This window comes from Sinocyclocheilus grahami, unplaced genomic scaffold (assembly GCF_001515645.1).
Source record: "Sinocyclocheilus grahami isolate Dianchi unplaced genomic scaffold, SAMN03320097.WGS_v1.1 scaffold254.1, whole genome shotgun sequence".
Classification (NCBI taxonomy): domain Eukaryota; kingdom Metazoa; phylum Chordata; class Actinopteri; order Cypriniformes; family Cyprinidae; genus Sinocyclocheilus; species Sinocyclocheilus grahami.
Genome location: NW_015505433.1, coordinates 802,160 through 817,859, shown reverse-complemented (window position 1 = coordinate 817,859; position 15,700 = coordinate 802,160). Strand labels below are relative to the sequence as shown.

Genomic DNA, 15,700 nt, shown 5'->3' with positions numbered 1-15,700 from the left:
AACTAGAGCCTAAACTCTAGAGCTATCTGCTTCTACTAAGAGTGAGGAAGTTACACAGCAATATTTATATTGAACCCTTGTTAGAAAGTCATGTGCATTTGCAATAATGACAAAATGTGCATGTTCCTGATAAGAAATATGTTGCAAATGAAAAAAAAAAAAACTTTGGTAAGACACTTCCGTTTAATGAAATGATCACTTTATATTCTTTATGTATTCTCAAGCACAACTTCATGGTTTGAATTACTTGGAGACAGTATATGCATGGAACAGGGCATTGGAAGGAAATTTCAACTTATTTTTATTCTCACTTGTAAATGAACAATAAACACTGCTGAATTACATTAGTAATCAAATCTTGTATTATATCAAAAAGGTTGCATCATCTCATATATTGTGATGATCTAATCATTACATTTTGAAGAATGTTTATGATAGGGACAGGCAGTGCCATTTTTATTAAGTATTGTTCATCTTTAATCCTGTTGTTTCATCTTGAGCTTCAGTACATTTCACCAAACCCACACTACAAAAGCATCACAGAATAAACCCCAGTAAACCTTGAGAATATTGTGACATTAGAATAAAAAATATATGGACTGTATATATAAAACTATTGAACAATTTCTTAAATCTTTTTTCTAATCTCATTTAACGGATCTGGACTGCAGGCAGTCTGGTCTAGCACATTCGCTCTGTGTCAATGAAACTACGCTGTTGTAGCACATGCAGAATGAGACCTGGCATTGTCTTGATCTAATAACCATGCACTTCCCATGAAATATGTCTTCTTGATGGCAGTACATGTCTCTGTACAATTTCAATATATGCCTCCGTGTCAATGGTACCTTCGGACATATTCCAGTCACCCATGCCATTTGCTCTGCTGCACCCCCCTTCCATGACAGACGCTTGCTTTTGCATCTGTCACTGGTAAAAGCCTGGATGTTTTTTGGTCTTTGGGACTGAAAGAAACCAGTTGAAATGTGGACTCATCTGACAACAGCACACTGTCTTTTTGACTATCTGAGATGAGCTCGGGCCCAGAGAACCCGGCGGCATTACTGCATAGAATTGATGTATAGTTTTCTCCAAGAGCAACTGAGATTCAAGTTGCATTTATTGATAAAGTGGCAGACTGTGTTAAGTGACAGCGGTTTTCCAAAGTACTCCTGAGCCCATGTGTCTATATTTAACACTGCAGCATGGCAGCTCAACTGAGGTTTCCTGAGATTTCTCTGGATTCCCTGAATCTTTTCACAATATTATGTATGGTAGTTGGCGAAATACCTACATTCTTTGGGATTTTGCATTGAGAAATGTGATTTTTTATTTGTTTGACACTTCTGTCATGAAATTTGGCACAAAATGATGAGCCATAATCCAGCTGAGATGCTCCTTTTATACCCAAACATGACACCCTCACCAGTTACCAATTCACCTGCTTACCGTGAACTGTCTTAAAGAGTTTAACGGGGAGGATGTTATTAGGAGGAGGACCTTATCAGATTTAGTGAAGAAAATTGGTTACACTTTATTTTACGGCGTCCTTGTTAAAGTGCAATTGTACTGAGTATTATTAACTAACAACATCCACTTATTATGGGGTTAGAGTTGGGATTAGAGTTTGGTTTATGGTTGTTGCATACAATTATGCATAATTTACTCACTACTATAGTAAGTACATGTAACGCATTACAAGGACACTGTAAAATAAAGAAAAATCAGAAGAAGAAAAAAATGTGCCCCCAAAATATAGCCGGGTTAGAAATACAAATTTACACACAGTGTTGGCCGGAACATTTCTCAACCACTGAAACCTGCATGACTTGGCATTTTATGAGATAAAGGGAGTTGCTGCTCACTAGAACTGATAAATGTACCTCACTGTGAAACATGAACATGTTTGTGTATTTGCATATTTGCTACTTTGAGAAACTATTTAAAAATGTTTAAAATATAAAAACCATATTAATGCATCATTGCTTGCTGTTATATCACTAATATGATTCTCTCCACGGATACAAGCCAAGCTAACTGAATGGGCTGTACTGTGTGTAAACTGAGCACAACAGTTTTGCCTGATGTGAGCTCATCTTGCTGTAACAGTTCAATGATGGGACTGACCTGTAAAAGGGGGACATGACAGTTAAAACAGAAAATACAGTGCACTGTATTGTCTGGCAGGACTCATGTTAACAGCCTTCCACAATAAACACAACCACACAGATACCTGCTGCTTCCCTGTCAGGCCATAACGTCCAATGATCTTCCTAATCTCCTCTTTCTCTTTGATTTCTGGGAAGCACTTCATCATGTACTCCAGAGGAGACAGGTCAAGCTCTAGCTGCTCAGTCAGATGCTGCAGGACAAACACAATGCAAGAGCAATTACAAACAATTGCCAATACTTTAAACGAACATGCTTATAATCAAATTATGAAGAAACATGTAAATGATGTGACTATAAGCTCAGAACTGTAACAAACAAGTCTCTCTCTACATCTACATACATATAACACAACTGTTATGAAAATGGAAAGAATGACACAAGTAGCAAGACAACTAATCATACTCTATGAAGACAGTACCTGGTGATACCTGCCAATCTTGACATGCGAGTGCTTTCTTATCATTCCGTCTGTGGGAAGAAGCTATGAGAGACAAAAACACAGGCCAATGAATGCCAATGACTTTAAAACTGAATCACTGTTAAGAACTTTGGAAGACTTTAACTGTCAAATCATATATTCTTCATAACTGACCTCTCCCATTAGTAGCTTGAGAAGTGTGGACTTCCCTGCCCCATTGGGACCCACATTGCAACTCGTGTGTCCAGGTCAATGCCAAACTCCACATTTTTATAAATCAAATGCTGTAAAAAATAATAAATTTAGAAAAATAATAAGATTTGATTAAATATTTGCTTTTACCACTGTTATTCCTTGTACTGCGCATACAGTCCCGTTCACACCAAGAACAATAACTATAAAGAGCCTTTTCTTTCCAGAAGGCCAACAATTCACTAAAAATGTTTTTTTTTATTGGTGTTATGAAGTATTCTAATTTGTTGAGATAGTGAATTGGTGGGTTTTTGTTAAATGTGAGCCAAAATCATCACAATTAAAAGAACCAAAGACTTAAACTACTTCAGTCTGTGTGCATTGAATTTATTTAATACACGAGTTTCACAATTTGAGTTGAATGAATAAAATAAATGAACTTTTCCACGACATTCTAATTTATCGAGATGCACCTGTATGTGTATAAGGGTTAGACGTACCTTTCTGAGAGGAGCAAAGCGCGCACGCGCAGCTCTCTGACACGCGCCCGGGCAGGCGGCGGCTCGCGCACACCAGGGTTGCCAGGTTTTTACAAGAAAACCCGCCCAATCGCTGCTCAAAACTATCCCAATTGCGTTTCGAGGGGGTCCCCAGTTAAAAATCGCGTTCCAGGGGGTAAAATACACGTTCTTTTGGCGGGGTTCCCCTGCTAAAAATCGCATTCCAGGGGGTAAATATCATGTTATTGGAGTCGCTTCCACCCGCGGACATGAAAAACAACCCGCGGCAGCAGTGTTAAAGTAGCACTGAGATAAGGTCCGATCAGGTTAAAAGATAAGGTTTTTACTAGGAGTATATGGCAGTGGTAGTACGTGCTAGTCTTAATTGATAAAAATGCAATAACACCGCAAACAGCAGTAGCTTACTTGTGGACAATGGCATTTGATTTGTTAAAACTGAACGATACGTACTACCAAACATTGCAATAGAAGTATAAAATAACACAATAAAGGGGTCCATGTGCATGCAGGGATGTACGAGAATTACAATACTCGATATGTTGATCCCAAAATAATTTTTAGTGAATGAATTTTGAATCACCATCTTGTGAAACAAAAATGAGATATAAGCCAAAATGACAGTCTCATTCACTATTCAGATTGATTATATATTCTGAATAAATGATGAGGGAATTAAAACTATCCCCTTTAAGTAGAACTGAATCTGTATTTTACTTGAGACCTTTTGAAACTCAGGCATTGGCCTAAAAAGCAGACAATAAAATACCTAATAATATATTATTGTATATATGTATTACACCAAAGAAGATATTCTGCATTGCATCATGACTTCAAGTTTTTCTGTATCTCATTCATCTTTGTGAAGAGAGCTGTCTCATTATTGCCCAAAGCAAAGTCTTTTACCTAATGCAATTTGACCATTGCTAAAGGCAGATGAACTTGATTCAGAAGTAAACAGTCAATTGGCCATCCTTAAAGCAATACTCAAATGCCAAACAGCTATAAGATTTCTGGTAACAAGATATTGGTGTCAGTCAACAATCTGTTGTCCTAGAGTCTCACAGTCAGGAGTCAGGACAGAGTCCTTGAAAAGGTCTACTTCACATTTCTACTTCATTTGAATTTGAATCTACTTTAAATTTCATAATTTCTAAAGCTACGATTTTTTTTATTCTTTACGTTTAAATAAATACAATTAAATGTGCTATTTTACTTTCCCTTAAGAATGTTGTTGAGAATGTTTCAGATTTGAGAGCTAATTGTTGTGCAGTTATTTTGTTGTTATTATTATTTTTTTCCTTTTGATTTATTTGGTAGCTATTCTTTTATATGACTCACTGCCGCCTCGCTGTAATCGCTTATTTGACACTGATGGCCTGAGTCTCGAGCTCCTCGTTCACGCTGCCGGAGAGAGCGCCAGCCAGCTCTTGCAGATCCGTGCAGCGGGACTCTTGTGCGGGTGGAACTCTTGTGCGGCTGCTGCTTGTTTCCTTGGGTCTGTTTTAACCCATCGAGTCAATCTTCCTCTTGAGCACATCCGTAGGAAGAATTGATACGTGACCGACGATGCTGAAGACATTCACAGCAAAGCCAAGAAAGTCATTTCGCGATTGTTTTTGTATTTTTCAACGGCTCCTCGGAAGAGACGCAGGAATTCATCCAAAGTGAGCGGATTAGTGTGTTTTGGGGGAAATATCGCTGGTGGCTGCTAATGTTGCTCAGCCTCTGTGCAAGCAAAGCAGCTAACTTACGAAGCTACGCGAGACAGTGGAGGACTTTTTATTGAATGTAATTTATCAGCAGTTGTCTTTCGGACCACAAAATGACTGTGCATGAAAGTGCACCAGGGGAGGTGATTTTTCATCTAGTAATGTACATGTAATTCTCAAATGATGTGTTCGTGCATGCAGCTCGCGCATATTGCGTGCAGGAGGATGTCTGGCTAGATCAAAGTGGACTAATTTATATGGAGGGTGGTAGTGTGTCGGTTTTGCATGTTTGGATGTTAAATCAGACCCATATGTCCCGATGTTAGTCAGCTGACTGTGAAGAGGCAGGTCAGATTGGTTGCTGTTGCTCTTCCTTTTGTTTTGGCCTTTCGCTGCTGAACTTGACATCTTCGTCGTCCGTTAATCAGATTGTGAAGACATCAACGCTGACTTAACTAAGTTACTCATGTTATGATTAGACACGAGCACGCATGGTATCAGGAATTTAAATATTAACCTTTACAGAATCCCTGTCAAATGCCTCTACTGTAATCCACTGTAAACGAGACTGTGCTATTACTTGAACTGCTCTCTAAGGAGACCTATCGAGACTTGACATCCATTGACTGGCTTGCAGAGCCCCTGCTCGACCATGCGCCTGTCTTCTTTCCTGGCTGTTTTCCGGCCTGCTCTGCCCCTCATCCTGGGCCTCTCTTTGGGCTGCAGCCTCAGCCTCCTGATGGTGTCCTGGACGCAGGGGGAGACCGATGAGGCTTGTGGAGATGAGCTGGGCAATGGGAGACTCATACACAGTGGTCATATCAGGGATGTCCAGGATGGTCAAGATGGGAATGAGGACTTCCAGCCTCGCGTTGTGCCCTATCACAAGGACCCCAACAAACCACACAAGAAAGTCCTCAGGTGAGTCCCTGCATATCAGTTCAGTTTGGCTTCATGTCCTATATGAAAGGCCCGAAATCTCAGTTAGAAATGGTTCTTTTAGCTAGTTGTTATGTTATTCAAAAAAATGAGACAAGAAGGCCATCATATAAAATTGCAATGAGCTATGTAGATTTAAAAGTATTTAAAATGATATTAAATCAGCTATGACCTTTGGATCATGTTGGTATCAGTAGTCGGTATAGAAATGTGACTAGAGAGGGGGGTTTGTTTGACTTGGCAGTAAGTAGTAAGGTCTCTGTCCAGTATTTTTCACCTCGCCTCTGTGCTTTTCTTACAGCTGAGTTCTTCACCACTTTGTGAAGCCACAGACATAGAATCTCTTATTATTCCTCTCATAAAAACACCCACGGCTGCATATGCAGTTCAGCCATGCCAGTACCCCAAGAGAGGTTTAGATGATGAACGGTTATGTTTGGAATTCTTAGTCTCACTTCTGTCAACTGGGACTAAAACATCAGTAACCGTTTGTGTTGCATCTTTATGTAAATTAAATACGATTAAAAAATAAGAAACTGCCTGTTTATTCATCATTTTAGGCTTAACGGCTAAAAAATATTGGCATCAATTTAGATTACAAAACAACTTTGCATAAATAGAAGGGCATTATTAATAACGAAATATAATGCATTACAAAAAGATTTTGGTTATTGGGCATGTAAACAAAAATCATTTTGTGAGAAAAATGATATCAGCTGATCTCCACAATTGTCCTAACTTTTACATGTCATGTTTTGACTACTATTAGAGACCGTTTTAATAAATCTTTTGAGTTGAGCACACGCTGCCATTTTCATTGTCCTCAATTTACCAATAACAAATACAATTTTATTAATAATTATGTTGACAAAACTAGGGTGCCAGAGCAGAGGTTAGGGTCATTGAAGCTGTTTGCTTTAGAGATCATAGTAGTTCTCCCTCATTTGTCTCACTCAGCTTTGAATTTGAATTGGATCTTTATCCCCTCATTCTTGGCCTTAACCAGTTAAAACCAGTGTTTTAATCAGTGTTTTAAATGCACAAAGGGATATCTTAGTTTCCACTATATTAATTATTAAGCAGCACAACAATGATAATAAGAAATGTTTCTTGATTAGCAAATCAGCACATTAGAATGATTTCTGAAGGATCATGAGACTGGAGTAATGGCTGCTGAAAAATCAGCTTTGCCATCACAGGAATTAATTATGACGTTATTATTTAGGAATAAATTAAACATTTTAAAATATATTCAAATAGGGGGAAAAAAGTATATTTAAATTGTAATAATTTTTCTCAATATTACTGTTTTAGTGTATTTTTTGATCAAATAAATACAGCCTTGGTGAGCATAAGAAATGTAACAGCACCTGAACTGACTACTACTGCAACCCTAAGATGGCTTAAACTTTTTGATATATAGGTGGCCTTAAATGACCTACTGATATTGACCGAGTAAATTTCACCGAGGCTGTGAACTTCTCTGCACAGATCATCCAGTCATCTCAATTCAGTGAAACTGGGTGAAGTCGCCTTGTTAAAGGCATAGAAAGTTGTCATTTACCTAGCCTCATGTTGTTCAAAATCTGTATGTCTTACTTTTTGTGGAACATTGAAGACATTTTTAAGAATGTTTTTTTTTGTCTATACAATGAATGTCAAAGGTGACCAGTTCTCTTTGTTGTGTTCTGCAGAAGAAAGAAATTCAGGTCTGAACTGACTTGAAGATGAGTAAACGATGACAGAATTTATATTTTTTGAGTCCCTTCAAGGATCTACAAAAAAAGAAAAGGATTTAAACTATAAATGTGCACCAATTTAACCAGAGAACAACATTCACGATATCTCCATAATTCATTTTAAATAAAACCTGAGGAACGAGTTTCACCTCGTTTACATTAATACCGATGACTGAATGCAGGAACCTGAAGTTAGCAATGGGAAAGCATAAGGAACACCTTCATCTTTTACTATATGAACACGTCAGACTTTAGGTGGTTAGTAGAGGTTCTAGTCTCCGCTACAAATGTAACTTGAGCCATCTTTCTTCCTCCAGATATATGATTGTATGACCTTTGAACAGAATGTGCTAAATATTTCAGGATTGAATAAACAAATTATCTGTGAAAACTAATTATGAATCATTACTATGATGCAACAACTTTTTTTAATATATATGTTTTTATCAAGTATCTTGCGCTACGTAGAACTAAGCAACACTGGTTAAAGGGTGAATCCCGGTTTACAAAATCAAAGTTTTTGCCTACTCATGCGGTCTCTGTTTGGGTTGACATCAGTGACACTGAACACCACTGGTTCTCACATATAACCAGAAGTGACAGTTCATATTTAAATATGGGTGCCTGTGAATCAGACTTGAGAATAGACCTTTGTACAAAGAGTGCCTATACTCTTGGAAAAACAACACGTTTTACTTAACTAGCTTGGTCTGGTTCGCCACAATCTTATAAATCACAGTTTCAGTCCCCTCCTCTTTTTCAGCTGATGAGAGATGAAATTCAATATGCTGTATGTTTAGAGGGGCCTGAGACATTGACTTGAAATGGCGCCTTTCGTCTTTTTCCACAGGGAACATAGTTTAATACAGAACATTCTCCATCTGACTGTATGTATGGAAGTCTTTTTCTCTGCTCTGCTATTTTCATGCATTTTAGAGAACAGAGGGACACCCTGTGGATTTGACCAGGTCAAGAGCAGAGAGGCAGTGAAAGGTTCTTTCAAAGCGGAGGGTGTGGCCAGCTGCTGAATACAAACACCAGTTTCCTCATTGGCATAATGACACATTTATCCTAAAAGAGGAGTTAAGAAAAGGAAAACAAATAAATCATTAATAATTCATACTCCCTGCTGTTTCACCACTGCTGTAATCACAAAAATAATAGTTGTCATAGATGAGTCTTATTCTCAACTGCCACAGTCGTATTATCAAACCATTTGTAATGTTGTTTGATTTAGTTCCCCCCCCCCATCCCCCCTTCCCCCTTGGATTTCACACAAATGCAGTGGTTCTCAACTATTTTGATTCAAAGCCCCCTTTGTCCAAGAAAATATTTAAAGCCCTCCAATCTGAGATATTTACCTCTGGTACTTTTTTTGGGTGCATTTTTATCGTAAAAAAATATTTTTTAAATTATGAATTAATCATTAAAATAATACTTTTTCTTTCTATTCCATCTTTTTTTTTTTTTAAAGACCCTCTAACACTAGCATTCTCTATTCTTTTTCTGTTCTTACTAGTTTTATTTATAAAAAAGACCCTCTAACACTAGCATTCTCTATTCTTTTTCTGTTCTTACTAGTTTTATTTATAAAAAAGACCCTCTAACACTAGCATTCTCTATTCTTTTTCTGTTCTTACTAGTTTTATTTATAAAAAAGACCCTCATCTATTCTTTTTCTGTTCTTACTAGTTTTATTTATAAAAAAGACCCTCTAACACTAGCATTCTCTATTCTTTTTCTGTTCTTACTATTTGTTTTCTTTTTATTTGTTATAAAAAAGACCCTCCAACACTAGCATTCTCTATTCTTTTTCTGTTCTTACTAGTTTTATTTATAAAAAAGACCCTCTAACACTAGCATTCTCTATTCTTTTTCTATTCTTACTATTTGTTTTCTTTTTATTTGTTATAAAAAAGACCCTCTAACACTAGCATTCTCTATTCTTTTTCTATTCTTTCTATTTGTTTTCTTTTTATTTGTTATAAAAAAGACCCTCTAACACTAGCATTCTCTATTCTTACTATTTGTTTTCTTTTTATTTGTTATAAAAAAGACCCTCTAACACTAGCATTCTCTATTCTTTTTCTATTCTTACTACTTGTTTTCTTTTTATTTGTTATAAAAATGACCCTCTAACACTAGCATTCTCTATTCTTGACTTTTTTTTTTAATTAAAAAACAACAAAAAAAACACCCTCTAACACTAGCGTTCTCTATTTTTTTTCTATTCTGTCTACTTGCTTTCTTTTTATTATTAAAAAAACCTTGCTATGTGTACTGCGATAGGCTAACTGAGACTTGTCACAGCACTTACATATTGCCCTTTTGTTGGTTTTGATTGTTTCTATTGTCCTCATTTGTAAGTCGCTTTGGATAAAAGTGTCTGCTAAATGACTAAATGTAAATAATTTGATATAACTTATTGAGGCCCCCTAGTGGGCCCTGACCCCTTGGTTGAGTACCACTGCACATCTCGAAAATAAACTCTCATCACACTTTCAGTATGGTGTTCCATTCACAAACTTTGGCAAGCGCTTGTTTATTTACATCCTCACTATGCTACATATGTACGTCTGTAGTTTTGATCTCTCTAGCTGAACAGTGAAACAAGATGAGAAAGCAAACATACACAGACCATGAGAGAGAGAGAAAAATACATAGTGAATCATTAAAACCTACTTGTTCAGATGTCTGTTGGCAGTACTTCTATGAACAAACCAAGGAATAACACGGACACTATAACCAAAACCTGGTTATATTGGAAGATTTCAAAGCCCAGCAGAACTCTAGTACTGAATACTTCAATACTTGTGTGGCATTTAATTTAAGCCATACCAGTAAAGTGTTGATTTTTTTAGCACCCAAACTGTTGGATATTTTCCCTTACAGAAGCACTGGAGGGCAGCGTGATCCACACTATGACTAAAAGCAAGAGAGATGGTAACATTCAACACTTGACTCCATGATAGTCAGGTTAAGCACATTTGTTGGCTTGAGTTAGAGAAGAGGTTACTTTACATATGAGAAAGTCGCTAATAGCCACACAGGTAGATGTTATACTTAAAGTTTATAATGTTCAAAATGGCTGAATATACATGTAGTACCCATAAGATTCAATGAGAGGTGCTGTTGTTGCCCAACAGGCTCTGTAAAAAGCATTGGTGTGCTTCTCTTATCCACATATTAAATTGCAGTGTCTTTTTAAAAGACAAAAAAAAAAACTTAAAATGGCCCCTGCTGTACATGTTGGTACTGTATGTAGAGGCTGTGACCCAGACACAGAGGGTCACTAACTAAAGGTACTCAGTGCTTTTCGTATCAAGTCCCAAGCAGTCAGAAGGTTTCTCATGTCCTTGTATGAAAGTATAAAAATGTTTCCATGCAGCATGCATAGGTCGTGACAACATCCAGGTCACCAGAACTCCTCTTTCCTCACGAGAAGATGCGTGAGACTCCCAGACAAACCGCAAGAACTCACAATAATTGATCTGGACAAACCATCCTTCAGCTGACAGTAAAGGAGCAGAGGGTTAACGATCAAAACCCAAAGCCACTGATAAGTCAGGACTATGCTGCAATGATGAAACCAATCTGTAATAGCAGATGGCAGTATCCACATTCCAAAACATTTATTCCCTAGTTCATCCTTCATTTCTATACTTTTTTGTTAAGGTGACGTATAATTAGCATGGAAAGCGTTCAGCGCGCTCAGTTATGTTCCATGATTTAGTGCAAAGACTCTATGAGTCATAAAGCAATTTTAAAAAGCACTGTTTTCACAGCTATGGAGAAATGGGAATTTAAAATGTGTATTCTTTAAAAATGCATCCTTCATCTTTTAAAAAGTCCTTCATCATGTCAAAGTCTGAACACTCTCTTTTTAAAAGTAAATTAGACCTTTGGTAAAACATCAAATTACACTAATGCTTTAAAATCATTCGAAACAGTGACATTAGTGAGAAACACACAGTATGTTATTTTAAACAACACTATTGAAATGGATAAAAAAAAAATTCAGGATTCAAAGGAACTTCTCCAAGAAGATGGTAATGTCATGTGCACAAAAAAGGATTTGGTGAAGCATAAAGAAGTGTCTCTGAAAAGATGAGATTTTACAGAATATTCACTTTTATCTAGTTGACTGCTGATCTGAATAATCTGCTCTAGTTTGACATAACACGTCACCACATCCGGGTCCAAATGCTCCTTCAGATCCCAAAAACAAACTACAAACAGTGCTAATATACACTTACGGTGTGCTATAGTACTACTGAAAAATCAAGATCCTAACCTTTAACTTCATACTGAAATCTCAGTTGGCTAGACAGAGATTCATCTTTTCTGACTGGGACGCTGTGAGCCCAGAGACTAGTTTACACTGGAAGCTTAGCTTAAAGGGGTACCATTAATGTACAGTGCTCATAAACGGCAGTTGAGATTGTATTCTTACTTCAAATGAAGTAAAGGCTTGGACCCAGAAACAGTCTTTTGATGTCACAAGCGGATTATATTTCTGAATAACTTGTCACCATGCTGGTATGGCCCATTTTTGTCATATATGTGACCCTGGACCACAAAACCAGTCATAAGTTTTGAAAAAAATTTTTTTTCCAAAACTGAGATTTATACATCATCTGAACTTTCAATTGACATATGGTTTGTTAGGATAGGACAATATTTGGCCGAGATACAACTATTTGAATATCTGGAATCTAAGGTGCAAAAAAATCCAAATATTGAGAAAATCGCCTTTAAAGTTGTCCAAATGAAGTCCTTAGCAATGCATATTACTAATGATAATACATTTTTTATATATTTACGGTAGGAAATTTACAAAATATCTTCATGGAACATGATCTTTACTAAATATCCTAATGATTTTTGGCATTAAAGAAAAATCGATAATTTTGACCCATACAATATTTTTGGCTATTGCTATAAATTTACCTGTGCTACTTAAGACTGGTTTTGTGCTCCAGGGTCACAAATGTGAAAGCTTCTCAAAAACCGTGACCTATCAAATTCCTTCAAAGTGAACTAATGACTATGTCAGTAGTGTCCTACAAAGGCAAATCACAGCAACTACACATAATTCAATCAAAAAAAGTGTGAAAATGTATCAAAACGTTAAAAAAATCAAAAACTCTAAAGTCACATTCTCTCTCGAGTGTAGTTACTGTTTTGACTTTATATGGCAGAATAGCTTTTAAATACTTGATTAAAACAACCTCCTTCTATCTTTCAATGTTTATATACACTATTGCAGCTAAATGTCATTGTTGTGGCAGGGACAGACAGCAGAGAGCGACATACCCTGTAAGCCACCAGTTCAGTTAATACTGAATGATTCTCCTCTTTAAGCTGCCTGCCTCAAAGTACTTCATTAATACACTTCTAAATAAAAGTGTTAATAATGGAGATAATTATTGTATCTCCACTGATAGGCATTCAAAATTACCTTTTTGATCAATACCCAAGAAATAAACTGGTACAAATGTGGACTAAATTAGAGACATCATCAATACCGGAGTCAAAACACACGCTAATCACAGGGAAAGTGTGTGTGAATACCAGGAATTGATGACTGACAGTAAGGAAAGCTGAATCACAACTGAATCAATGTTGGATCCACAGTCTAGGGGACTGAGCCAGCTCTGAAGTCATCAAGTTCAAAATGCTGGTGGATGTGATTGGTATTAAAAACCAGAAATCCAAATAGTGCATTGTGAGATGATTTCATCCAGGAATGGAAGACACATACTATACAATGGGGCTGTTGGAGTAACATGGTGTGATTGGTCCATTATGGTGGATTGTAGGTCACAGTGACAACAATGACTGGACACGCACACAAACCCTCATGCATTGCAGAAAATGATGCAGGGACCTCCATGTGTTGGCTGTGTTGTCACAAATGAGCCATGTTTTCTGAATGTGGTCGGTTTGAGTTCTAGGTGTTCTTCAAGGCCAAGGCCTGCTCTAGCTCCTGCCTCCTCTGCTGAATCTTTGGAAGCAAAAAGACAGTCAGTCAGTTTTTGTCCAGTGCAGTTCAGACATTGACAAAGTGCAGCCCGTTATAACACTCTGTTTTATAGTAAGACCAGGAGAAGGTTCACACTAGTCATCGTATATATTTTTATATTCTTACCTTGCAGTAGAAGTAACGGCTAACAGCCTCCTGAGACCAAGGCTGATGATAAAACTCTGCTCTCCTCTCTTCCTCTGGGTTCCCAACAACATCTGTCATCAGCTACATACAATCAAAATGTGATATCAGTTAGAAATGCAGGACAACATCAGGATAAAAAGGAGATTAAGGGGCATGCTCGCAGAGAAAGAAATCACATGACGTTTTTAATAGAAATCTCTAATGCTCTTTATCAAAAAGACAGTAAAATCAGTAATACTGAAAAATATTACTATAATATATATTATAATATACAATTCAAATAATTATTTTGATTGTTTTCTATTTTAATACATTTTAAAATGTAATTTATTCCTGTGATGCAATGCTGAATTTTCTCTTATGCTCACCAAGGCTGTATTTATTTGATAAAAAAAAACAAAACAGTAATATGGTAAAATATTATTACAATTTAAATGAACTGTTTTCCATTTAAATATATTTTAATTTATTAATTAGTTTTAATGTGTTCCTGCGACGGCAAAGCTGAAGTTTACTCCAGTCTTCAGTGTCACATGATGTCCTTCAGAAATCATTCTAATATGCTGATTTGGCACTCATTAAATATTTCTTATTATTATCAATGTTGAAAACAGTTGTGCTGCCTAATATTTTTTTTGTGGAAACCATGACTGTTTTTTCAGGATTCTGTAATGTATAAACTTTTTTTGTTTTTAATCTTTTGAAATATGCAATAAAAGTGTTTATTCTCACTTTAAATTATCTTAATGCATCCTTGCTAAAGTATTAATTTCTTTTTTTTTTAATCTTGAGCCCAAAATGAATGATCTTCCCCCATGAGTTTTAATGGTACTGTATGGGAGCTGTTGAAGCTTTAAATTGTACTAGTGAAAACTACTGAATATGAAGTAAATACCTTGTTGAAGCTTATATAAATGTGGTTCAAAGTGTGTAATTTCTGTATCATTAACAGCAGCAACAGAACAGCAAAATTAATTTCCAAACAGTTTACCAAACACTCTGCCCCTTCTGACCTGTTCCAAACAGGTAGTCCTGCCCTAAACGCATGCCATTGGTTGAGCCAGAAGTTGACATATCGGACCACTCAAACAAACTGAGCAATGTTTTGAAACCGGCACAGAGCCAATGTATTTACACGTTTTGGGACCTCATCCTAAAACTGGCTTACATGTATCTGTCTCAGCACATTAAGCTGAAATATGAGAGAGTACTATAACAGAAAACAAACTTCATCTTCAAAAATATTATAAATATAAAAATGATATAAATATCAAGAGTCATGAGTAGAATGAAAGAAAGAATGAAAGTTGTTGCAGACCTTCAGATCTCTGCTCTGGGATTTGAGCCAGTCCTGGATGTAGCTTTTGGGATCTCTGGAGAAGCTGAGCATGAAATCTCTCTGGATCTTCAGCTGATTGATGGACTCAATAGTCTCATGGATCTGCAAGCATTTAGAACCAAAGTGAAAAATCAAGGGTGTATTCACAGACATGATGGCACTGCAGAAGTTGTTAAATCTTGATTATTATCCTGCTGTCAGGTTAACTGTAATAATATGAGTTGAAATCAGAGACCCTATAATTCAGAACAAAATGTCTAGAAGTTCACTCATCTGCTCCGCTGTGCCTACACTGATGTGGGAGACTTGCACTAACCTTGTTGTCCAAAGAGGCAATCTCTTGCTGATTGGCTGTGGAGAGCAAGAAGCTGCTCATTTGTGCTTTAAGAGGATCTTCCACCTCTACATCAATGTCATAGCACGCCGTCTTTTTCTGATCATTAGGGTCGACGCTGAACAAAAATAACCTCAATTTGAATTCATGTTTTGTATTCTTCAT

At 36.8% G+C, this 15,700-nt stretch overlaps 2 protein-coding genes and 1 long non-coding RNA gene across 5 annotated transcripts in view; 1 reads left to right on the top strand and 2 right to left on the bottom strand.

Moving 5' to 3' along the window:
• Positions 1–2,247: 2,247 nt before the first annotated feature.
• Positions 2,248–2,862, bottom strand: LOC107598720 (uncharacterized). Its single transcript, XR_001610589.1, has 3 exons — positions 2,765–2,862; positions 2,591–2,653; positions 2,248–2,362 (listed from the first exon to the last, which is right to left on the bottom strand). It is a non-coding gene; the product is annotated as an uncharacterized lncRNA (long non-coding RNA).
• Positions 2,863–4,367: 1,505 nt separating this feature from the next.
• LOC107598719 (chondroitin sulfate glucuronyltransferase-like) lies at positions 4,368–6,373 on the top strand. Its single transcript, XM_016290127.1, has 3 exons — positions 4,368–4,396; positions 5,650–5,933; positions 6,253–6,373. The coding sequence occupies exons 2-3, from the start codon at positions 5,665–5,667 to the stop codon at positions 6,254–6,256; spliced, it is 273 nt and encodes a 90-aa protein (XP_016145613.1). The 5' UTR covers positions 4,368–4,396; positions 5,650–5,664; the 3' UTR covers positions 6,257–6,373.
• Positions 6,374–12,626: 6,253 nt separating this feature from the next.
• Positions 12,627–15,700, bottom strand: part of LOC107598696 (SWI/SNF-related matrix-associated actin-dependent regulator of chromatin subfamily D member 3-like) — a 39,899-nt gene continuing 36,825 nt past the window's right edge. For all 3 annotated transcript variants that reach the window (XM_016290089.1, XM_016290088.1, XM_016290090.1), the window contains 4 exons: positions 15,518–15,653; positions 15,181–15,303; positions 13,842–13,943; positions 12,627–13,697 (listed from right to left, as the gene is read on the bottom strand). In XM_016290089.1, coding sequence (XP_016145575.1) covers positions 13,644–13,697; positions 13,842–13,943; positions 15,181–15,303; positions 15,518–15,653 — 415 coding nt within the window. In that variant the 3' untranslated portion in view covers positions 12,627–13,643. The remainder of the gene's footprint in view (positions 13,698–13,841; positions 13,944–15,180; positions 15,304–15,517; positions 15,654–15,700) is intronic.

Excerpts from the sequence above, each read along its gene's own strand:
- LOC107598719 (XM_016290127.1), top strand. The coding sequence starts at position 5,665 with ATGCGCCTGTCTTCTTTCCTGGCTGTTTTCCGGCCTGCTCTGCCCCTC.